This window comes from Hypoxylon fragiforme (assembly GCF_022984875.1).
Source record: "Hypoxylon fragiforme strain CBS 206.31 chromosome Unknown GGS25scaffold_3, whole genome shotgun sequence".
Taxonomy (NCBI): domain Eukaryota; kingdom Fungi; phylum Ascomycota; class Sordariomycetes; order Xylariales; family Hypoxylaceae; genus Hypoxylon; species Hypoxylon fragiforme.
Genome location: NW_026054758.1, coordinates 2,907,741 through 2,931,412, shown reverse-complemented (window position 1 = coordinate 2,931,412; position 23,672 = coordinate 2,907,741). Strand labels below are relative to the sequence as shown.

The following is a 23,672-nucleotide window of genomic DNA, read 5'->3' as shown; positions in this document are numbered from 1 at the left end:
GTCTTCCCCTACCCCCCCTTTTCTTTTCTTCCATCTAAACCAAAGGGCGGTAGGTACGCCACACTATTGACCACCATCGACAACTCGAAGCCGAGACCGGTTCCTTTATTAATTGGCATGATTACTCTCCGCTTTAACGCGGTCGGACATTATTTGCTCAGCTAGCTCGGTGCATACTATGCAAAAAGGTTAGTTGACATGCTACGTTAGACACCTGGGCAGGGGGGCATTTGCGCTGTGCATAAAAGAGGACAGATGATTTTTTGAAGGGGAATTTTCAACTCACATTTTTCAATGCTGACACCACTGAGCAGCTTAATGACTGACACATCTTTGCCAATCGTCTTGAAGATCCAACCACGGACATCGACGGCCGCGAGCGAATCAACGCCTAGGTCAGAGAGACTGGAGACTGGGCTAATAGTGTCCTTAGCTAGGCGGAGGAGTGATTCGAGTCTCACTGTTAAAGCGTCTAGGATGGCTTCGGCAACTGCCCTCGAATCTGCGATACCCTTGATAGTATCTGCGAGGCTCTCCCAAGAGTCTGCCGCGGCGGCACCTGCATCATCTTCATTGAACCTGCGAGTATAATGGCTGAAACGCGGGTCCGTGTGCCAGTGCAAAGGATTCAAATCAAAGGGGTCGAATCGACTGAGACCAGTCGTAAAGTCGATAAACGACTCGGTGCATCCCTGGTCTCCGGGACGACCTGCTACTATGGCTTCGAGGAACATATGATGGATATCACGTTCGGAGATAGGAGGGTATCCCTCACGCTCTAAACCGATGTACAATTCCTCCTTTTCGCGCTGCAAAAACCCGATGCCGTAGATTACACCAATGTTCAGTACCGACCCCGCGAGACCACGTCGACGTCTCTCACCTGCCAATCCGTTCATGTACATATTGGCTGCGGCATAGTTAGACTGACCCGGATGACCACCGATGGCTGCGAAGGAGGATGTCATGATGAAGAACTCGAGATTCGGTTCGTTGAATACAACATCCAGGTTCCGTGATCCAACAGCCTTGGGCCGTAGCACTCGGTTCCAAGTGTGTTCGTCCATCTGCGCAAAGACGCGGTCGTCGAGGACCATGGCTCCGTTGATGACCCCAGCAACGGGCGGCATAGTCCTAGACAAATCCTCCTTCAAGGCATAGACGCTTTCGACGTCAGTGACATCACACTTCCGCACCTGAATATTTGCATCATAAGCATCGCCCAACTCTGCAACCCACTTGGGTTCCATTTTAGGTGTACGGCTGGCTACGATGATGTTCCGGGCACCATTCTCCGCAAGCAAATGGCACAGACTCTGTCCGAAGTCCTTGGTCAGCCCAACAAGGACGTAGGTCCTGTCCTCGCGGAAAATTTGCTCACTTGGGAGCGACTTTGCAATGCATGTAACATTGCGATCGGCTCGCCAATCCAGCACTCGAAACGGCGAGGTCGAAACCATGATATTCGCTTGCAAATCTGGAAGGGAGACTGCATCGAATTTGTGGTGGCTTTGCTGGCTAGTAACAGCCGTTTTGAAGGCTTTGAGCATTGCTGCTCTCCAGGTCACCTTTAAGCGACGCTCGCGCTCAACGAATGAACCATATATTCTGCGCGACCTTAGTAACTCGGTACGATAATAGTAATCGCAGTTGGCCGGAAGTAAATCTGAAATCTTCTGCGACAGACATGACGCCCCCCGTGGCTGGAAGTCAAAAATTGCCGCACCTGCGGCTGGGAACATCGCCTTTATTTGCAGGGCTGAAGCGTGCGGATGCACTAATAGGGGCGTGTGTTTACCGGTACATACTCGAGCCGAGTCCGAGGTCGAATAGCAAGTGACACGACTAGTTTCTGAAACATATTGCGCGAGTATGGGGTCCGCATCGATCAGGATGATTCGTTGATTTCGAGTCTTGGCTAATATTATGTCGCCGACCAGATATCTCAAAGTCAGGGATATAAGTGATAGGCCGACTCTCTCACTCAGCTGCATGAAAGCTACCTGCTCGGTGGGCACCGAGATGTAGGACGAGTTGCTTTCAGATATCGCCATGACCGGTTCGCCGGTAGGAATGCTGATTCCGAAGCACACGTAGTTCGAGGTTTGACTATCAGTGTCAAGCTTCAACGCTTCCACAGAGCCATAGTCTACGCGAATCAGATGTTGATCAGGGAGTGGGTGGTGAGTGATAGGCTGCCCATCTCTAGCCTCATAGCGAATTAACCCACGAGATATGAGACGTGGAACAACCTCGATAGACTCCTGGGAAGTGTTCCGTTGGCTCGAAACGACTCGTCGCATGGAGTTGACCCGGTCGTTGGACTCCTTCAAAGGAACGATACGGGGGATTAGTCGCAGTCCGCCCTCCATATGAATCTCGCGTTCTGCCGTCCACAAGTCGCTACTCGGTGCCATTAGGCGGATAAAGTTATCGGCCACTATGTCCCCTGAGCCCTCAATCTTCTCTAAATCCAGCATCTGTAGCGCGAGACCGGGAATCTCGGCCGAAATGGTACGTGTGAAACCATAAGTAGCCGCATGATCCGGATTCCCAAATCTCGAGTCGACTGTAAGCCATAATATCTTCATGCCGGGCCGTAACAATTCGCGCAGCTGATCTAGCAGCTTCTGTGTCATATTTGCCATCAGTGGCTTCTCAAGGTCCGCTAGGATTATGGCCGCGGTACATCCATCTAGGTCTGAGGAATTGGCATCGGCGAAAGAAGTACAGAAGGAGACCTGTCTGCAAAGTGGTGATAGGAATTCTTGTAAATGCTCGGATAGCTTGTGGCACGAATTCTCTGCACCACCTACGATAAGCAGGTGGTCTGTTAGGGCACCGCCTACGACGTTGGAAGGGTCCTTGATGAGCTCAAGTTGTGAGTTGCTCAACTGTCGGACCATGACAGAAAATCCAGGATAATAGGATTGATCGCTATTCTTGGCGACATGGATGAAGTCATACGCATCAAGAAAATCAGGCCATTCAGGGGGTGTTAGGGCTTCGGATATATCTTGCTGGTCATCGAGTTGACGCAGTCGGTCTATCGGAGATGTAGGAACTTGAGTCACTATCAAGAAGCCCCCCGCAGTCATGATAGAACTGATACGTTTCAAGATATCGGGAGCGTTTCCTTGCTCTAGCATAGAGGCTGATAATATAACCAAATCGTACCGCTTCGAATCCTTATCTTGACTCTCGACACTCCTTGTGAAATTGAGAGGCACGGATCGATATTCTCGGTTGACCAACTCCACCATTCGGGTATACTTTTCTGCGTCACGTACCTTGCCTGTGCCATCCGTAAAGGAAGAGAATGACGAGCCAATGGCAGACAGCACATTTGTGACAAACTCAGCTTCAGGGCTGGTGATACTCAGGATGTCCATGTCCGGATACCGATGAGCGATCTGTTTCGCAATTCGTCCCACATGACGGCCAAAGAAGGACAGATGGTGTGTCTCATCAATTAAGTCGTTAAGAAGAGTCAAGATGTTTTCTGGCTGGGACATACTTAGAGACCGAATGAGATCTAGGAGGACACGATAATGCGAATCCTGGATCAGGCGGTCTACGGATTGCTCCGTGTCCGAACGCCAGTAATCAGCATTCATCGTCCCAAGAATTGATGGGAATGATTCCGCCAGTTGTTTGTAGTATGCGTTCATTTCAAATGTGGCTTCTTGACAGCCCTCCCTCACGAAGAAGGTTGCAACTCGGGCACAGCTCTCCACGAGAGCTGGATCGTAACTCGCAGGCGACGTGTCCTGCACTATTGTGTCGGTGGGATCAACATCGGTGACAGTGTGGAGGTAAAGCTCATAGTCGTCCTTGGGTTGCGTCTGTGCTATAGCCGAAACCGCTAGGCCTTCCACTTGTACTTCCATAACACCGGCATCGTTGAAGATACCCACGTCAACTACAATGGTAGCTTTGGAGCTCGATGTCGTAGGCTGGATTTCTACCAAGGCAGTATCTACCGTTAGTTCATCCGCCGGACTTGTCACGAATGCCCCGTCATATGTCGCAAGATTGAAACGTAGTCGATCAATACGTATTGGGAGGAACGATGTCCAGAGTGACCTAAATTTCAGGTTAGAAGGAACTAGCCTCTAAAAAAGAAAATGGGAGAGATATGGAGGGTCTGCAGCTTACCCATCTCCCGGTGACGCATGAGTTAGAAATGCGGATTGGAAGCAGGCGTCAAGTGTAGCCGGACTAATCCGCAACGTAGTCGTGTCTTCTGGGTGTAAACGTCTAAGAGTCGCAGAGCAATGCTTATAACGACGTTGGATGGACGATAGAGCTCGGAATGGCCCGGTGTATACCAAACCCGTCTGCTCCATCATGGTATAAAAGGACTCGGGATTAGCCTGGGACATCTCTGATTGAGGAGCATTTCTAGATGGTAGGGCATCAGGGGTTGGGGCCCCTGGATAGACTATTAGAGTTCCCGTCATGTTCAGCCTCATGGCGGTCGTCCCGTCAGCTGGACAAGATGCCATGGTGAAGCTTGCTTCCAAGATAAAATCCGTATCTGATCCCCTCTTAGGGGAAAGGGTGGTGAGAGTGAACAATATCTCAGTCCCTTCTGACTCTCGATCGATGTTGATTCCGCTCAAGATTTGTATATCCTGCAACTCCACTAGCGATGCTGTCTTCCCATTAAAAACGGTCTGAGCCGCGTCTAGTGCCATGATACAGTAGGCCGAAGCAGGAAGGAGGGCTTGGCCTTGGAAGCTATGATGCTCTACCCAAGGTAGCTTGTCAAGCTTGATCATGTTGCGCCACCGGAGTTGATGTTCGTTATCATCTCTGGTGCGAACACCAAGCAGTTCGTGGGGTGCCGCGGATTTGAATTGAAACTGACGAGATATTCGGGACTCCAAGTGGTGTATTTGGCTGTGATCCCATGGGTATAGCGGTAAATCTGTAAGATGGTTTCTGAGGTTGGGATCAGACAACTGCTCAATATACCGTTGGAAGTTGACACTCTCTGGGCCAAAATGAGACCATAAGAACCCGACGAAATTTGAAAACGCCATTATGTCGTCTTTAGATCTGTCCAAGAGGCTTGCATAGGGGAGGTCGTGTCCAAGGGACTTGGCTGTCTGTGTAAAGGGTCCCTTTAGAGCTGGATGAGGTCCGACTTCCAAGGCACAATCAAATAGTCCCTCCTGTGAGATCGCATTTTCCACGGCATCACTGAAATTTACCATGTTGACCATATTGCTTCTCCAGTAGCCGGGACCAATCTCTTCATCACTGCCAATAGAACGCCCATACACGCTAGAGATCCAGACGGTTTCGTTACCCCGTACGCCTAGTCCAATCCCGCTGTCTCGCAAAGCCTTAACATATTCAATTGCCGGCTTGAGCATGTGAGGGGAATGATAGGCCGAATCGACTCGGAGCACTCTTGAAAACTTCTTGTATCTACCGAGATCCTCGTGGGCATCATAAATCATATCTAGATCACCCGAGAGTGTGACACTCGAGGGAGAATTGCTGGCCGCGACATGTATTTTGTCCTTGAACATCGGCTTTTGGCAGTATTGGAATGCCTCTGCTTCCGAAAGTCCTGCCGCAAGCATCCCACCCTTTTGGCCTTCGGGGCCACCAGCAAGAGACGCGAAGAGCCCTCGATAATAGGAGATAAGAATTGCGTCTTTCGCTGACAGTCTTCCAGTTGCGTAGGCTGCAGCAATCTCTCCGGATGAATGCCCAACGACCGTGTGGAAACCAACACCAAGACTGGCCAGCAAGTCAACCAGTCCGACTTGGATCGCGGTACAAAGAGGTTGCGATACAGCAGCAACATCGACCAACGAAGCATCTCCCTCTGCCATAATCTGTCCTATCAGAGTCCACTTAGGAGGATCGGGAATGGTTCTCAAGATCTTGTCGAGGTTACATATACTCTTCCGATACACTTCGTTGGCAAGGAGAAGTGACCTAGACATTGTAGCCCATTGTGCGCCCTGGCCAGTAAAGATTCCGAGGATCTTAGGTTGACCATCAGCAATCTTATATCTAACACCGAGGAAGTTGCTCGATGCAGATGACTTGTTAAGGATTTTGTCAAATGCATTCAGAGCCTCAGTCCTGGAACTTGCCGACACAACCAGCCTGTATGGTAAGGCCGTTCGGCGCGAAAAGAGCGCCAAAGCTAGTTCATCATGGCTAACATCGGGATGTTGCAGAAGATATTCCTTGTACGACGCGACCACAGTTCGCAATGACTTTTGAGAAGCAGCTGATAAGACCAGGGGCAAATCAAAGGGGACTTTGTCAACAGCCTCGGAGGATCGGAGGGCACTACAAGTATTACGGAGTAGATGCTGTTGTTGATGTATCTCGTTGTGAATATGTGGTTCATACGATTCGACAATGACATGCGCATTCGCACCTCCGAATCCGAATGAGTTAACACTCGCTCTCCTTGGCTGGCCATCAGGGGGGTTAGGCCAAGGGACTAGAGAAGTTGGGACCTGAAGGCGTGTGCAATACGGCGCTACACTGGGGTTGATGGATTCAAGGTGTAAGTTTGGGGGTACGGATCCGTGCTTCATGGCTTGTATGACCTTCAGGAGTCCAGCCAACCCCGCCGCTCCTTCAGTGTGTCCCAGGACCGTTTTTACGGATCCGACTAACAATTGCTTCTTAGTCTCTGAAGCAGCACCAACTCCGTTATGTGTATCTCCCAAACGACCAAAAAAGGCCTCGTATATTGCGGCTGCCTCTCTTGGGTCGCCCGCTGGCGTACCCGTACCATGGGCCTCAAAGTACTGGCACTGATCTTCGGGTACCATGCAATTTAGGCCCGACTTGCGATAGGTGTCCCTGATCAGCATAGCCTGAGCCTGTGGGTTGGGTAAAGTGATTCCCTGGGTCCTTCCGTCCGCGTTGACTCCGGACTCTCGGATCACTGCCATTATCTGATCTCCGTCCGCCACGGCTCGGGAAAGGGGCTTGAGTAGTAGCGCAGCTACGCCCTCGCCCCGCGCATATCCGTCGGCGGAAGCATCCCACATCCTGCTTTTGCCTGTCGGGCTTAACATGTGTAAACTCGACTCGGCGAGAAAATGCTCTGGCGTGATCAGTAGGTTAACGCCCGTTACACAAGCCATAACACTCTCCCCTGAGCGTAGGCTTATCACAGCTTGATGAAGGGCCACCAAGCTAGAGCTACAGGCCGTGTCAATGGTCATAGACGGACCCTGGAAGTTGAAAAAGTATGAGACTCTGTTGGAGATGATGGAACGGGCATTTCCGGTAGCGTAGTATTTGCTTGTCGACAGCTCGTCTCGTTGAGAGAGGGTATCATAATCAGAGTTCATGACGCCAGCAAAGACGGCGACGTTCTTTCCAGACCAGGTCTGCAGAGTATAACCAGCCGACTCCATCGCTTCATAGACCACCTCGAGAAGTAAGCGCTGCTGGGGGTCGATCGCCTCTGCTTCTTTAGGGTTGATGTTGAACAAGCGCGCATCGAAAACCCGATGGTCCTGATCTAACCAATATGCGTTGATGGAATTTGTGGTGCCATGGTACTCCCCGTCAGGATGGTAGAAGGCCTTGGCGCTGAAGCGTTTAGCTGGTACCTCCCGTGAGAGGTCAGGTGCCTTGCATAGGACGTCCCATAGTTTGGTAGGCGAAGTGGCACCACCGGCAAAGCGGCAACCGCTTCCAACAACCGCAATGGGTTCTGACGAGGACTTTCTGTACGCCATGACAAGGTCGTACTTAGTTACAACTTGTCTGGGGTGTATATGAAGTAGCACACATTCGATTTAACGATGCAAGAATATGTTATGAAATTTGTTATGATGAAAGAGAGTGTTGAAAGAGAGTGTTGTGATGCAGGAAAGTGCTTCGGCGCAAAAGAGTGTTTGGGTGCAAGAGAGTGTTATCCTAATAGCCGAGAACACTGAAGAGGGAAATATCCCAAGTCGAAGAAAACCAAGTGAGGTTCTGAAGGTTACTATTAGGTACCCAAGAGAGGTGGGTATAGATCGCAAAGCCGTGAAAGTCGGACGGCATGAAAGATATGGAAGAAGATAATGAGGGACAAGGTAAAGTAAGTGAAGGAGGGTGGGTGGTATATGCGTTGTCGTCTTGTTGCACTATTTACCAGTGTGTAATGCGCACAAGAGATGGCCAGAGCAGGAAAAAAGAGAATTTGTGCGAGGAAGTGAGTGACCCAGTGTGCCGATACATGCAGAAAGAGCTATATGCAATATGGACACCTCATACAAAAGGGTGCCACTTCCGTTCAAGAAAAGCTGAAAATGCTATAGAAACCTTGAACCTTAGGAACCAAAGGCAAGTGCCGGGTGCCAGTGACCAAGTGGGTATAACGTGAAAAAGATACAAATTACACAATTATACAATTATACAATTATACAATAAAAAGGAGTCCAATAATGAATGACAAGAAGATAAGAGTTTATAATAATATGCCTGATGCCTGAGGTTAGCTATCTCAAGTAATGTGAATGCCTGATTCTTGGTTTGGTGTTTTGTGACCTACGTATGTGCCCAGGTGCAGGTGGCTTCAGTACAGTATTTACAGTCGTGATAGGCCTGTTGGTAGTATTAAGTATTTGGATCTGTGAGCCTTTGTGCCTGTCGAAGGACTTAATCGAACGAGAGGTTTGATGTTTGCTAGAAGTATAGATGAAATAAATCTATATCGAAATCTGGGGATATTAGAGTAAAGTGTGCCTGTGCGTGTATGTGTATGGATGTGTGGTAAACAACAGATGAAATTGTATAATGTATACCTATTGTTTGAAATTTAATTATGTAAGTGTTATGATGTATCCTGATGTGTCGTTTCTTCACATTTCGGTGCGTAAAGTATGGGAGGATTTTAATCAAGGCATTTTCTTTGGGGGAGTCTAAGTGAATCTGATGCTGGAGATGGTAACCACCTTGTCGAAGAGAAGCTTTGATACTGGATCACACTTGATCGAAGGTACTGCTGTCTGGTTAATATGGAATAACCATAAAATCTGAACTCTTCACCTTCTCAAGAGGTATCCTGCTCGCGCCATCCTTTGTATGAGACCCCTTTAAGCCCCTTTAGGCCTCGCTCTCATCATCAAAATATCATCACCTACGCCAGGGAGCTTGTGTACAGACGAACACATCATATCCACCTGCTTACACAGCCTCACCCAAGCTGTTTTATTAGAATCCACAATCCTCTCGTATCTCCATACATGCTACTTAGATTGAAAGCAACGGTATGGGCTTTCATTGTGACCGAGTGACTGGTAAGTCTAGGTACCCCAGATACCCAGTAAGCATTTTCTCCGAGTGGGCTAGAGTCTTTCCATATTGTTTACTTCCTTGTAAGTAAATAATATCAGGAGTCGAGTCTATCCTAATTGAGATGAGAACCTCCTCAAACTTATTAAAAAGGGGGACACTAACAAGATTCTTGAGGCCTTGTCCTGTCGCTTTCGGTGCAGTCATGGCCATGGGGAATCCATAAAGAAATTATCTGAAGCTAATTTTACATCAGATGTCAATATCTTGTTAGTACGCCAGTGAATTAGCTTCTAATTAGTGTTGTTACTGTTGTACAGCCAAAGATTCAAGAAATTCATGTCTCACAGCTCGGACAGTTGCCTTGATCATATTTAAGTATTGTGTGGCTTATATCTTATCATTCGGTTTGACTTTTACGTAGATGTCCTTGAAGTCATCGACCCCAGTTTAGGACACGCCAACAATAGCAACGACCCAACCTGACTACCTAACCTAGGTTAGATAGGTATCGAGGCACTAGTTGGAATTGTACACCTGTGTAACATCAACAAGGGCAGGGCAATCAACCCATAGAGACCAAATTTGTTTGCTATGTATTAGCTTTACTTGTATGGTAGGAATTTCTTTTTGGAAATCACAGCTGTGTACTATAGTGTGTAGTGCTCAAACTTGGCAATAAGGGATGCTTGAAGCCTTGAACACCACAGATTTGATCCACGAGTGGATATATCTACATATTGGGCATATTAAGCCCCCAATATGGAAATATGATTTTGTTTTTGAGATATTACCTAGGGATAATTGTGGTTTACGCCAACGTATGATCATTGCACTCCCTGTAATCAAGACGGCAGTGGAATTCATCACAAGACTGGGGAAGTCGGTAAATGTTAGTACCACGTCGTTGGTGAGGTGTAACCTCGTCCAATGCCGTTAGTGGCTAGGTTGGGATCTATTGTACTATTTCAAGCATGACGGACATTTAGCGTGTTCTTGCAACCCGAGAGGGAGAGGGTAGGTAAGGGCCAAATGAGACACACTTTTATATACAATATGATGAACTACGCGGTGACTCTGATTTTGCCTCGGATACAGTTGTAGTTGTCACAAATAAACAGACCCACAATTCATCTAACTGGAAGCCTTTGTGTGTATTAAAGTCCCCTTACCCTGAGATTATGAAATCCAAAATTAAGTACCTAGGTAGGTGACGTTATTTTAACTCTTGTATGTGTTGGGAGGACCAGTTCCTGGGCCATTTGCTGGTCTAGACTCTGTGGCAAATATTCCGGCAAACTCCATGCCAATCAAAGATAAGGATTGAATATTTGTTAAATATGGCATCAAATCCCGAATACACTACTAACTGGGTAATAATGGCAAGGCTGAAATGTTTGGTTGAGGGTCAGGAGCGAAAGGGGTGATATTCTTGGGGACCTTAAATACGAAGCTAATTCATCAAACTTTACATACCTCTACCAATAGCAGGTCATATGTTGTTGGAAATTTAGTTTGCAGTGCCAAGCGTTAATCCTCCAGTTTGTAGATATCTAGGGAGGAAGTTAGGTAAGAGAAGAGAAGAGAAGGGTGTGATACTACGGGCCGTCCCGCGGACGATGTAGTTGAATTTCGGTCTCTTGGCACGGAGGCCAAGAAACGCCATTCTTTGTTCCTCATGGTTGTGTGGAAAAAGGGGAGTTATGTCTTACAACCCACGAGTTTCTATGAGAGTGCCATACCTTAGACATCTAACTCTATTTTTGATATTGGCTAAAGTCACAAGTACACCAAAAAGACATTCAAACGTGAAAATCTGGTTTACAGAAGCTTCATATAGAAATAGGTACTAAAGGCGCTCGAAAAATCTAAGGCCCCCTTTTACAAGAAAAATGCCACCGACTAAATAAAGACAATCTATCTATCTATCTAAGTACATGGCGATAAAAACATCCAATACACAGGTAACAGCCTCAACTTCGCTTTTGCATTTCTCATCACGATCTATCCCGCAGGACACTACCCACCTACTGATCTCCAGTCCCGAAGACCTCAAGATGAATCCGCTCGGCCGCCACACCCGCCCCGACGAGCCAACGCTCCATATCCTTCATGAACGCATACGGCCCGCAGATGAAGTACTCGGCGCTAGCATCATCGAGAAAAAGCGCACCGTTCGGGTCGACCTTGGCGAGGTCCACCCTGCCGGCGAAGTGGTAGTCGACGCCTTGGACATCTTTCTGCTCGGGCGCAGTCACAAAAAACGTCGCGCTGATCTTCTTATCGTTGGAATCTTGGGCGCGCGTGGCAATGTCTCGGACATGCGCGCTAAAAGCACGGCTCTCGGTGCGATGCGCACCATGTATCCACGAGATGCGCCGCCGGGACCCGGCATCCACGGCACTGTTGAGGATCGAGACCATAGGCGTAAGTCCCACGCCCGCAGAGATAAGCGCGACCGGCTTCTCCTCCTCCCCTTTCTTCGGCTCTAAAAAGAACTCCCCCGCCGGCGCCGTCACCTCGATCACATCCCCCTCATTATACTTCTCGTGCAGCAGATTCGATATCAGCCCCGGCACCCCCACCTCCTCGCCCTTCCTCCCGCTCTCCCTCTTCACGCTAATACGGTAGTAATCGCCCCTCGGCGCCTCGCTGAGCGAGTACTGCCTCGGCTGCATGTGTCCCAGCTGCGGGACGAACACCTGCAAACTCACATACTGGCCCGGCTTAAACCCCGGCAGCGGCGCGGCACCATCCTCCGGCACCAGGTAAAAGCTCGTAATCTCCGGTGTCTCGGCGACCTTCCGCTGGACCTTGAACCGTCGCCAGCCGGTCCAGCCCGCGTGCGCGGCGTACAGCTGCTTCTCGCGATCGATGAAGACGTCGGCGAGCGCGGCGTAGGCGGCGGTCCAGGCGGCGGCGATGTCCGGGGTGCAGGCGTCGCCGAGCACGGCGGCGACGGCCTCGATTAGGTATTTGCCGACGATGGCGTACTGTTCCGGCGCGACGTTGAGGCTCTCGTGCTTGTGCGCGATGCGCTCGACGAGGGCGGACAGCTGGGCTAGGTCGTCGACGTGGCTGGCGTAGGCGAAGACGGCGGCGGCGAGGGCGCGGGGCTGCGCGCCGCTGGACTGGTTGGATAGGCTGAAGTAGTTCTTGAGCTCGGGGTGCGCGCCGATCATGTTCTTGTAGAAGAGGGTTGTGATGGTGGTGCCGTGCTCTTTTAGGACGGGCGCGGTCGCTTTGACGATCGCGATGTGTGAGGGGGATATGGGGGCGGCGACGGCCATGTTGGATAAGTGTTTCTGGAATGTAGAGGTAGGTATGTACTAGTGTATAGGTAAGTAGGTAGGCAGATCGGCAGTTTTCTTCTTGATACGCTGCTTTTCAGAGCTCGTTCCTCGGATATATTTGTCTTGGATTATAGTAAGACGACAAGAGGCAGGAATCCTGTTCTTCGATGCTACGAAACCCCTTCCTTTATGTAGTTCTTATCTCTCCCATATATGTAGAACCCTTGAGTATATATAATCGTCGCCATTGGCCAAGGAGAAATTTGCCGCACACATGGTGTTTTCCGGTGTTTCCAATGCCTGACGTTCCATCAGTCTATCGTGCCATCGTCCGTGTGGAAGATGCCGATTCATTGTCGGTAGCTGAGTCGATGTCTATCATGAATATACCATCTCCGCGGCGGTTTAAGTTCTTTGAAGTCCGCTGAGAGCTCAGCTTTTCCTTCAATTCTGCTCCACCCAAGGCTAAAAAGTCCTTTGCAAAGTCCTTTGCATCATGCTCTAAACTGGGTATCTAGGTGCTTATTTGTCTATATATATCTTTAATATATCTATTTTTCACATGTGAAAATCGAGTTCCTACATCATTTCGACATATTTTACCTACGTTGAAGGGTCGTCGATCACGGAGTCTGTGGGTGTTGCCGTTGATGTGCCTACCTGGTTAGTGGGTGGGCATACAATATATGGTATGTTAAATATCCCTAGTATCCACGTTGGAATTTGCATCTCCAAGGAGTTACAATACCGACTGCTGGGTAATACGGGCTAGGTCGATGCTAAAATCGTAGCCCCCTGGAGAAGAAGGGTTGGCGCTCTTGGAAGACTCCACATCCACCTCTCAGAGGCACTGCATTATTCATCTACCGACCCTCTTAAGGTCGTACTAGTGTAAGGCCACGAGACTTTACGTAACTGGCACACATACCTGACTATGACCCCCTCTGCCCCTCTACCCCTATACTCTACTACATAAAGTCATACGATAAAGGCAAATTCTGCAAAATTCTATGTAGTTAGTCGTCGCTTTCTGCTTTATGTACGTTTATCAACTATGTAGTATTCAAGGAAATGGACAGGAAATCAGACCTCTCTTCCTTCAGATTTCACAATCTACTCACACCCTCTAGTCCTTTGGACTCATCTCCGTGGAACCTAAGCAGTTGATTCGGGATGTTCGGTAAACTTTCGTGGAAGACGATTCTCCCCTTCTTTATATGGATGGCCAGTTTCCTCCCGCGCAAGATCATTCACCCATCGACAATTTCCCTTGAAAGCCCCAACCCCATTTTCTGGAACTCCAACTTCGGCAAACTTGTTTGCGAGATGGAACCAGCAAAGGGCGTTGCCAACTGTACCGACTTCGTCGCTGACACCGTTCTTAGCTGCGAGGCTCATGCGGTCCCACAGGTCCTGGTCTGTGAATAGCTCTATAAGATGCTGTGCCACAGCCTTGGAATCGCCAGGTTTGACCAAGAAACCGTTTTCTTTATCCTTGACTTGGATCGGAATACCACCTGCTAGCGTGGCAATCACTGGTCGCCCAGCATGCAGCGCCTCAGACACCTTGACCTCGAAACCTTCTCGTGTGGATAGTTGTAGCACCACGTGGGATTTCGCGATTAAAGTGTTGAGAAGTTGATCGTTGGCTTGCAGGCGCATGACGCTTATGTCGTCAGCGAATTCCGCGTATTGCGATTCGATCTGTTCCATGACCATGTCATATATCAGTGTCCCGTCCGGGTCATCAATTGAGCTATTGCCCGTGCTAGAAGTTGAAATAGTGAGCTTTTCTGTGTACCCTGGTAGGCATAAAACGAATTCATGATTCAATGGGTACTTACACTACCAATTGAGGGATATCTTCCATTCCTAGCTCCTGTGCCCGTTTGCGGAATTCACCATACGCGTCGATGACGGTAGGGATGCCTTTCGCGGGATCAAAGCGGGCAACCTGGATGATATACTTGTCTGGACGTGAATGTTAGCACATGTGAGATATCTTCACCGGGTAGGAAGACCAGGTAGACTTACTGTCCGGGTACTTCAGGGTTGTCCTATATCTGTTAGTTCTCATACTCGTACGTCAATTGGTACTAGATATACTTACATGTTTTGGGCATGACACTGTATATTATAATTGCTCCCGTAGTACCCACTGTCCCACTCGTTCATGGGCTTATTCAACCCATCAAGCCTTTACGGCATTAGCTACTAATCAGAGGCCAAATTCATGGACTGCTCACCAATCTGTTGTTGCTGGCATGTATGCCACGATATCGCGAGGAACACTGGCTGGAACGAACTGAGGTATAGGGTGGCTTATAAACATATCTGCATGGCGGATGTTGTTCCATAAGAACGTCCAAGCCTGATCTTGCGGCGAGCCACTTTGGGCAACAAGATCGCTGCGGACTTGGATATGCGAGCGGTAGATGACAGGACGATTTGGGGTTACTTCCTTGATTAGTGGAATAAGGCCGGGCATCTGGGGATCATCGATCTGAAATTATGCAAGTCAGCTTGAATTATCTGGGCGAAAATTCCATAGATAGCACTAGATATCCATGTGGTGGGAGAGGAAAGGACCAAGAAGATTTTCAAAAGAACTTAGCCCCTTTCTAGTTTTGTAGATGGATTCACATACCACAACGATGTCAGCACCACCTTCTTTTGCGGGGCGCAGGGGCCCCCCTTTAGAAAACCAATAACGCTGGGCATTTTCACTAATCCAATCCGTAATCGTCTTCTGCTCTTCCAATGAGATACGCTCATCCGGCCTAGCAACGCCCTGGAGAATGTTGTGCATATTCTTGGTAATTCGGAAGACACCTGGGCGCGGCTTTGGAACTGTGGTGAGATGTTATTATGATATTCGATAAGATATCCACGAGGAGTAGGACCCCAGTTGTCCAAGGTTGGACTTACCATACCACGTCAAATCGACTCCAGCAAGACGAGAAAATCTTACCAGCGCGTGTCGCATAAGTGCCACCCCGCCTCCTTGAGGAGTTGAACTGAAGAAAGCGATTTTGACTTTCTTATTCTTGAGCTGAGTCGCGATTTGCATTGTAGACTCCCAGGTACCACTGCCACAAGTTGACTTGTAGTCTTCAAGGGTTGTCAAGCGTGCTCTAAATCCCGCATCGCTCATAACAGCGCCTCGATATCCAACTTGTAGGATAGGAATCAAGGAAGGCCCGAAAACCCTATCAAGCGGTGTTATTATGAGTGTCTTGGGGGGTGGGTTCGAGGTTTAGTAACCTACATCACGCATTTACGGGCCATTGAGTCAGCCTGCTCGTCAACATCCTTGGACTCCCAAAAGGATGATTCGGACTTATCAACGTCAAAGTCGATTGGGATAATATCGATTTCCAACCAGAGGCGAGAGTGAATAGTGGGGCTCAAGTCCTTCAATTCCGTCGGGAGCCCTGCGCCAATGAACTTGACAAAGTTTTCCTGTTCATACTTCTGCACCTGGGAAATCACGTAGTCTGCGATCACGTCTTTACCGTTATTCGCGGGGTCATTCGGCTTTAATTGCTCGATCATATAATCGAGAAGGTAGGTATGATCGTGGGTTGCAATAGACAACAGCACAGTATCATCATCACCCTTCACAGCAGAAATTCCGAGGAAAAGGGGCTGTACCAGAAAGTAAATTAGCGTTATATTTCACATTTTTAAGGATGGACATAGTCATACCGTTAGAGCCTGAGCAAAAGGTCCGCCTGCTTCATGTTAGTATCTGATATAACTACGGGGCTGTGTCTTGGTCTGCGCAGCGTCATTTTTGACAGGGGAATAAATAAGACTGTATCATACTGTATATCTGTCAGTTTCAATATCAACGTAAAGTAAATCAAAAAGGAAGAAAAAGAATTGCTCGAATAGAATCAAGCACTAACCGTTTAGAAGCAATTTCACTCAGTCGGCGCTGATGACGCTTCGAGGAGGATGAGAACCTCCTTCTTCTTCCTAAAAAGGACGACATGAGGCGATACTAACAGTCTAGGAACTGGTTTAGGATCTGATGAATATAGATATATTTCGAATACTGAATCACTTCAAATATGAGTGGAATATGGGTTGGTATATTTCCCAAGAAGCAGAAGAATAGTTAAGGAAATATGCTACTTTTATTGCTTTCCAAGATAACTAAGGTCAGGTAATCGTCGATAATCCCATGATCCGAAAGTACCGGTGAAAGTCAGAATCATGCGATAAATGCGGTGTAAGGCAAACATAGCTGAGAGCCCAAGTATCAATGATAATTGTACATTATAGGTACCTACCTGCTTAGGGCACCAGGTACTCACCTACTACCTAACTCATATACGAGGTATGTAGGTACGCGGCAACATGTCCCAGCCCGGCATTCCCAGTCTCTGCATAGCCAATCCAAAGGAGCAGTGTGCGATTATGTAGAATACACAGGTTTTGTTCCTCGTCGTGATTGGGTACCTATTCTTCTAAGGTGGCCATTCACGTATTGGGTATGTATGCAGAGACAAGGAGACAGGGGGATTTTGGGTTTGTTGGAGGAAGCGTGAGCATCACGATGACGCATTTCACTACGATGTTGGATTTCTAGAACAAGGAAGCATTTTCGATTGAGATTAAGGAAAAAGGAAGAAAAAAGGGGAAGGTTTGAAGTAAAGGAGCTACTTAACGGCGTTGTCCTACCTAGTCCTACCTACCTACCCGTGCCAAGATACTAAAATGCCAGGAACCAGGATGATACAATAGCACGATAAACGTCAAATGGGCTGATAAGAACATCTGAACTTCGAAGTGGTTCCATTAACACGGATGTGCCCTTAGCCTGTCAGCTAAGCATACACTATAGTAGCACTATATATAACACTTTTTAAGTATCTGATATGTAGCTTTACGACGTTTCGCCGTTGAGGCTGAAGGACATTTCCGAGTCCATGGTTCGAGTGAAATTGACACTCGTATGGTCCTACCCAAGTAGATTTCATGATATTGCCTCTTACCATGTCCTTACCTGTCTACATATGTACCCGTGATATATTGATGTATGTACTGCATACCCAAGATACATGCACAGTACATAGGTATCTCAAGTGCAGCAGTGCTATGTATGTAGGTGGTGCCCGTTGTGCTGACAGGCGCGGGGGCGGGGCCGAAACTTAGCAGATCAATCAATCATTGTCACCTGAAAGGGATCTGTGCATTACATCATCAGACACCAGCTACAGGTATGTAACACGAGGCAGTCATAAAAGGGCGCGGCCTCAAATCCCATTTCATACCTCATCTCTACTTCGTACATATGACAAGTCACTGCGGTATTTACCTGATAATCCAGCATTCTAGAATTATCTACCTACTCTAGACGGGATTCTCTCATTGCGCACAATTGTGCTTTCTCTATATCCAGACTTGGCATCTCAGGCCGTTTGTTGATGTACTCTATCCGGTCAGTTGTTCATCTAAGAAAGATGGTTTCTTATCTGTTAGCTCTTAATACTAACCTACCTTCTAGTCTCATGGTCTATAACTAGGCAGTCATGCCACCCAAAAATGATAGTTGGAAGCTACTTTGATGATCTCCCATAGATGTTTTGATAACCGCCGGTTCGGGAGCGGGCCTTGGTTTTAGGACATAGCCCCGGACCCCGGATTGATTTCAGGATTAGCGTTGCGACAAGTTTCGCTTTCGTACATGGTAGCAACATTTGCTGTTTGCCTATTACGATACAGCCTGTGGAGATTGCCCTCACGACATCTGAGATATTTGCTGCGGCTCTGGAAGCTTGATTCGAATTGGTTTAGCAGGTGGAGCAATCGAAGCTTTCCCCTTTCTTGGTTCAAGATTTGTGCAGTAAGTGGACCCTTGACTATTGACATCAACCAATATTTATCTACCTGCTAGGTAGGCGAACTATGATGCCTATTACTAGTGGCAGCTAACATATCAACTTATCAAGTTCACTACTAACCGCGGGTTATTGTGTAGATGAAAATAGACAGCTTCGAGCGCGAGAATTTCACCTTTGTTCGTGAAGTGTCTACCGACCAAGGCCAATAACTGTTGCCTCGTTGCAGAATTCAACATGAAAACACCCAGGCTAACCTAGTGCCTACCAGGTAGGTACCCACCCCTAGGCAACAGAGCAATGCCGGTATAATACCTAGTAATAGGTAAGGTGTATTGTACAGAGCCTTGTCTTGTCTTCGAATCTCCGGTCCCGATTTCGTTACACTGAATACATAATACTGTACCAACCTCTAACTACTTAGTAAAAAATACGCTTAAGCGCCGTTTGACTTTCATTTGACCAGGGCATGCTCTCTATCCATGCAGGTTTTTGGGGTCCAAATACTACGTGGTCCAGGCCCCATTATGGTAGATACAAGTGGGACCAAGCTGAAAACCCCAATCACTGGAAGTATTTTGATTATTGATAGTCGGTAGGGACGATTCAGCTCGTAGGATTGGTAAGATTGTGCAGATTCAATATCACCCTACATACTTAGGTTGGTCCTCTTCTTACTTCTCACAGGTGACCATTGAATAAATCGAAATTCCTTCCCCCATCATAAGAAAAATGTCTGTCTCCTCGTTTTTGCGTCTCCTATAAGCCGCCAGGCGACGTTTCCTTGCCCACTATTATTTCGTGTGGCTTTCAATACGCCAACAATCGATGACTGTGCTCAAGTGACAACGCTCTATACAAATAACCACGGGATGTTTGGTAATCATGAGGTACGTCAGGGCTGTTTTTGTCTGTTGAGCTTTACTAATCTGAACCCTTTATTATCAGTCGTCCAAATTCATCAGTACCAGAACAACCTGGATTGGAAGTTTTATCTAGCCATGGCATAGAAGTCGTGCCCAGTAGCGGCCTCGAAGTTGCTCCTCACGACTCCGCATTCGTAGAACATCTAGCACCTGAAGTGGTCAGTATATATAAACAATGAAACATCCTTTCCTCTTAAGCATCGCCCGCTTCTTCTAACATGTGACGGCTTTCCTCATACACCAGTAGACAACACCTAACTCGTGATCTCAAACTAGGTAGTCTCCGACAAATACTACGGCGCGGGAGAGTGGTATGCTCCAAAAGCATACTCCCCCATTCCTCCAAAACAGGAGACCCCGGGACTTGAGTTGGCTGAGCAGAAGAAAAAGTCAAGACGTCGGCTTTACGTCTTGATCGCAATAATAGTGGTTGTTTTAATTGGTGCTATTGTGGGTGGAGTCGTTGGAGGTCTTCAAAGTCGGAATAATAGTGGTGGATCAACAAACGCCTCATCGAATAACTCAGTCTCTTCATCGGCCCCAAATGGCACGGTGACCTTGCAGTCTCTGAGACCAGATTCGAAACTTAGCGTCTCGGGATGGCGCGAAAACGATGGATTCACAATACGCCTATTTTATCAGGACAGAAAAGATAATCTTCGGTTCTCGGATTATTCGACCGACGAAGGGAGCTGGTCAAGCTCCAGTAAGATCGCAACGAATGATCCCATGTCAGGCACTCCCATGGGAGCCGCTGCGATTATGCAAAACGATCCAGTATGTACTCACAAATCAAACTACTTACTATTCCTCTCGACATCTTTGCGGTCCAGGTCAGAAGCTGATATTAATATAGCCGCAATACGAACTCTTTTTCTTAAATTCCACGTCGTTGCTTAGTGGACAGAATTTTCGGGACGGCAATACCCCAGCCGCTGGTGTTTGGGATAGCATCGATGATTACCCAGTTACTGTCTCCAACACATCGAGAATGGCTATGTATTGGCCATATGCTGTGATGCAGGACGAAGATGACAGCTTGAGGCTCGTTACCTATCTTGCTAGTTCCGAGGGAGGACCCTGGAAGAATCAGTCACTGGGTATATCTGGACTAAAAAGTACTACGATGGCTATGATTCCCCAATCTTCAGCATATGCGTTTCCGTACACAGCAGGTATCGTATACCGAACGAGCGATGGTAACTTGGCAGGCTACTCGGTGCAGTGGGAAGTGTCGGGGTTGGCGTGGGACATTGGTAAGTCGAGAGTCCTCACCTCCTTGGATAAAATATAAAATCACCACCGGTATAAAAAATCATAGACTAACTTCTGAAAGGCACACCTAATACACTACCAGACGAAACAGCCATTGCAGCCTTCGCCGTGGCACGGGAAAGCGATTCCATCAACGCCACCAACACCTATATAGTATACCAAAACACCAACAACGACATAGAACTCCTCACCAACGTCAATGCCACATGGCAAGTCAGTCCCACCGTCTTAACGGGCGCAGACCCTGGGACCGACATCGCGTGTCTCACCGAAGCACTCTGGGAGAACTTGAACGTTCTGTCGAGCCAGTACGACATGAGCAGGTGTTATTTCATGTCGGGGGGCCAGATACGGGAGGTTTTGTACAATGGGACGGGGTGGGAGGAACTGGGGAATATACCATTGACTTGAAAAAAAAAGCGCATTATTATAAAACTTGGAAGGGACTAGAATCTACGGATGGGAATTTTTTTTCATGAGTGATGGATATTTTCTTTTTGCATACCCCAGGGCTAGTAAGTACCTAGGTTAGGTTAGTTACTGGGGACTGAAGCATGAGCACTACAGTACGTGCCGGGGTGCTGGTTGGGTGCATACCTAGGCGACTTTTACGTATTTCTAATTCATGTGATATCAGATTCGTTCAAGTATACACTACGTGCTATACGTATCAAAAGAGCTATATCTGCAAGTACTGCTATGGGATAAAGTGAACGATCTCAAATGGATATCTTAGGTCTCGCCGTGCTACTGTCTGTCGTCTTGTCATGATCATTTCTCATTACCCTTATCATTTTCGCCCTTTTTACCCCCTTTACTCTTCTTGGGCTTCTCATCCTGAGTCTTTTCCTTTTTGCCCGCCTCCTTTTGGCTATCCCCTTCGTTCTTCTCTTCTTCACCTTCCTCGTCTCTACCCCCCTCATCTTTACTCTTCTTTTCGTTGCCGTTCTCTTCTTCGTCCTTCTCTTCTTCTTCACCCTTATCTTCATTACCCTTCTCCTTCCCTGAGTCGTCCTGCTCTGTCTTCTCGGGCTCTTTACTTCCATTCTCCTTACCAGTCTCTTCTGTCTTCTTATCCTCTTTATTCTTCTCGGTATCTTCATTCTTCCCACTCTTGTTCTTCTCCGCAGCCTTCTTCTTCTTAGCCTCCTTCTCCTCTTCCTTTTTCCTCTTCTCGGCTTCCTTCTTCTCCTTCGTCTCTAGATCCTTCCACTTTTTGGTATAATTTTCTTCCCCGCGATGGTCATGAAGCTTCTCGTCGAGACCAGTGAGCCTCGGCTTGGCATCACCGACCTTCATCCGCCCGATGAGGCTGATTACGATAGCAGTTCCCACCACCGCAGTCAGAACGAACCGGTAGGATCCGTACCACGAAGGTGCCCACCCTCGCACGGTAGCTCGGGCATCGGCGAAGTATAGCATGCTGAAGGCGGCAAACTGTGCCGTGAGCGCAAAGTCCATTGGAATAAACAATGTCGGCCATGCTATGATAGAGGCCAGCACACCGAGCCCGTATCGAAACCGGGTCCGTTTTGGATCTGCTACCTTCTCGGTATATTCCATTCCCCAATGGACCGCACCAAGGAAGCTGATGATTATGGCGCCGTAACCTAGCTGTATGGGCTCCAGGACGCTCAGTAGATGGTGCGCTGTGTCGTGGCTTATCAAGAAATGGTTGGCAAAGTTGGATGTAGTAGGCCATTGCGTATTCAAAACCCACGTAAGGTAGATAGTAGAAACAGAGGTTCCAAGGTAAGGCAATGTGCCGGTAAGGCCTAGGACGTAGGGTTCTTTCGGCACATCTGAGAGTGCAAATGTTTCCTTGACGGCCGCCTGGCAATACTCCATCAGCAGGCAAGTTTCTCAAGAAGAACTTAACGTAACGGAAGACCGTCATACCAGGTCATCTCTAACACCATGCTTGATCTCCTTCTGCCCTCCCTGGGTGCTGGGCTCATACACGTGACGGACGCTTGATTCGGTGGTTACCGATTCCGGGTGCACTTCAAGCTTTTTCTGGCCGATTCTCTTGTCTTCCTCGGGGTCTATCCCTTGTTGCAGTCCATTGGGCGCTTTAGTGACATATCTAGCTCTTGGTATTAATAAGCCAACACGTGGACCAAGTGTCTTTAGAGGTTTCGAGCTAGAAGTAGTAGCTGTGACTGTATTTATAGGTCGCGATGGCGCTTTTAGTAGTGGAGTAACTGAAGCTTTGGCATAGGCAGTTGCTCTTGATGAGCTCGCTACGAAAGTCCGTGTGTTACGTAGCATTGTGAGAAGGTCTAGGAAGATTAGGGGGAGGGGGGGGGTGGAGAAGAAAGAAACGGACTGAAGTAGAGTAAAATTATATGTACGGGGGTAGAATGTAGTTATATTGATGATTCTGTCTCACTATCTCCCTGTCTCACCTTTGTGTGTCTTGTTCAATGTTGATAATACCCTAGGTCAGGTACGTCGTCAAGCTAGTTTAACCATAGAGAAATGCGGTGGCTGCGAGTTAGAGGTGAGAGTAAACAGAGGGGTCCAAAGAGAATAAAAGTAAGAATAGGGACCCCTACTATTCAATTACGTCGTCATGGCTTTCCCAGCAAGCCGGTACATAGTCGTTACACTACATGGTCCTGCCATGAACGCTCTTTCTGGCATCTCGTATATAATATGATGTAGGTGATGTAGGTAATGAATGACGTAATGAGTGATGGACTGACGTTATGTATTCTGTACCTTAATTTAAATCTGAGCGTCGACCCCTGCTCGTGGCTAGTGTGTATTTAAGTACTAGTTATGTCAACGGTGGAAGGATTTGAAGCATTTACCCCTCCATTTATGGCGCAGGCCTTATGCCAACACGCCGCAGTTGATTTACTAGAATGTACCTATCTCATAGTATTTAGCAAGAGAGGTACATCTTTGAGGCTTACTACACGCCGTGCGTTTAAAAAAAACATCATCTGTTCTACACGGAGGGGTACCTAATTTTATTGTCCAGCCATAAGTATTAATAAGTCTGTGGTATAAACGCCGTCATCAATCCTTTCAGAGGTAGGTAC

General features: G+C 47.8%; 5 protein-coding genes across 5 annotated transcripts; 1 reads left to right on the top strand and 4 right to left on the bottom strand.

Annotated features, from left to right (window-relative positions):
- Positions 1 to 54: 54 nt before the first annotated feature.
- Positions 55 to 7,890, bottom strand: GGS25DRAFT_530222 (beta-ketoacyl synthase domain-containing protein). The gene is made up of 3 exons (XM_049265359.1): positions 4,159 to 7,890; positions 287 to 4,086; positions 55 to 176 (listed from the first exon to the last, which is right to left on the bottom strand). The coding sequence occupies exons 1-3, from the start codon at positions 7,734 to 7,736 to the stop codon at positions 109 to 111; spliced, it is 7,446 nt and encodes a 2,481-aa protein (XP_049119218.1). The 5' UTR covers positions 7,737 to 7,890; the 3' UTR covers positions 55 to 108.
- A 3,077-nt stretch (positions 7,891 to 10,967) lies between these two features.
- Positions 10,968 to 12,669, bottom strand: GGS25DRAFT_530218 (flavohemo protein). The gene has a single exon (XM_049265358.1). It carries the CDS (start codon positions 12,567 to 12,569, stop codon positions 11,307 to 11,309), a length of 1,263 nt encoding a protein of 420 aa, XP_049119217.1. The 5' UTR covers positions 12,570 to 12,669; the 3' UTR covers positions 10,968 to 11,306.
- A 612-nt stretch (positions 12,670 to 13,281) lies between these two features.
- GGS25DRAFT_196433 (glycosyltransferase family 4 protein) lies at positions 13,282 to 16,254 on the bottom strand. Its single transcript, XM_049256759.1, has 9 exons — positions 15,841 to 16,254; positions 15,501 to 15,781; positions 15,220 to 15,422; positions 14,819 to 15,075; positions 14,683 to 14,769; positions 14,607 to 14,629; positions 14,417 to 14,543; positions 13,662 to 14,340; positions 13,282 to 13,570 (listed from the first exon to the last, which is right to left on the bottom strand). The coding sequence occupies exons 1-8, from the start codon at positions 16,125 to 16,127 to the stop codon at positions 13,728 to 13,730; spliced, it is 1,878 nt and encodes a 625-aa protein (XP_049119216.1). The 5' UTR covers positions 16,128 to 16,254; the 3' UTR covers positions 13,282 to 13,570; positions 13,662 to 13,727.
- Positions 16,255 to 19,306: 3,052 nt separating this feature from the next.
- Positions 19,307 to 21,033, top strand: GGS25DRAFT_519753 (uncharacterized protein; the record flags this gene model as incomplete). Its single annotated transcript, XM_049263767.1, has 5 exons — positions 19,307 to 19,311; positions 19,370 to 19,505; positions 19,624 to 20,124; positions 20,204 to 20,603; positions 20,684 to 21,033. 5 exons carry the CDS (start codon positions 19,307 to 19,309, stop codon positions 21,031 to 21,033), a joined length of 1,392 nt encoding a protein of 463 aa, XP_049119215.1.
- A 196-nt stretch (positions 21,034 to 21,229) lies between these two features.
- Positions 21,230 to 23,300, bottom strand: GGS25DRAFT_482724 (uncharacterized protein). The gene is made up of 2 exons (XM_049260292.1): positions 22,522 to 23,300; positions 21,230 to 22,455 (listed from the first exon to the last, which is right to left on the bottom strand). The coding sequence occupies exons 1-2, from the start codon at positions 22,891 to 22,893 to the stop codon at positions 21,394 to 21,396; spliced, it is 1,434 nt and encodes a 477-aa protein (XP_049119214.1). The 5' UTR covers positions 22,894 to 23,300; the 3' UTR covers positions 21,230 to 21,393.
- Between the last annotated feature and the right edge of the window lie 372 nt (positions 23,301 to 23,672).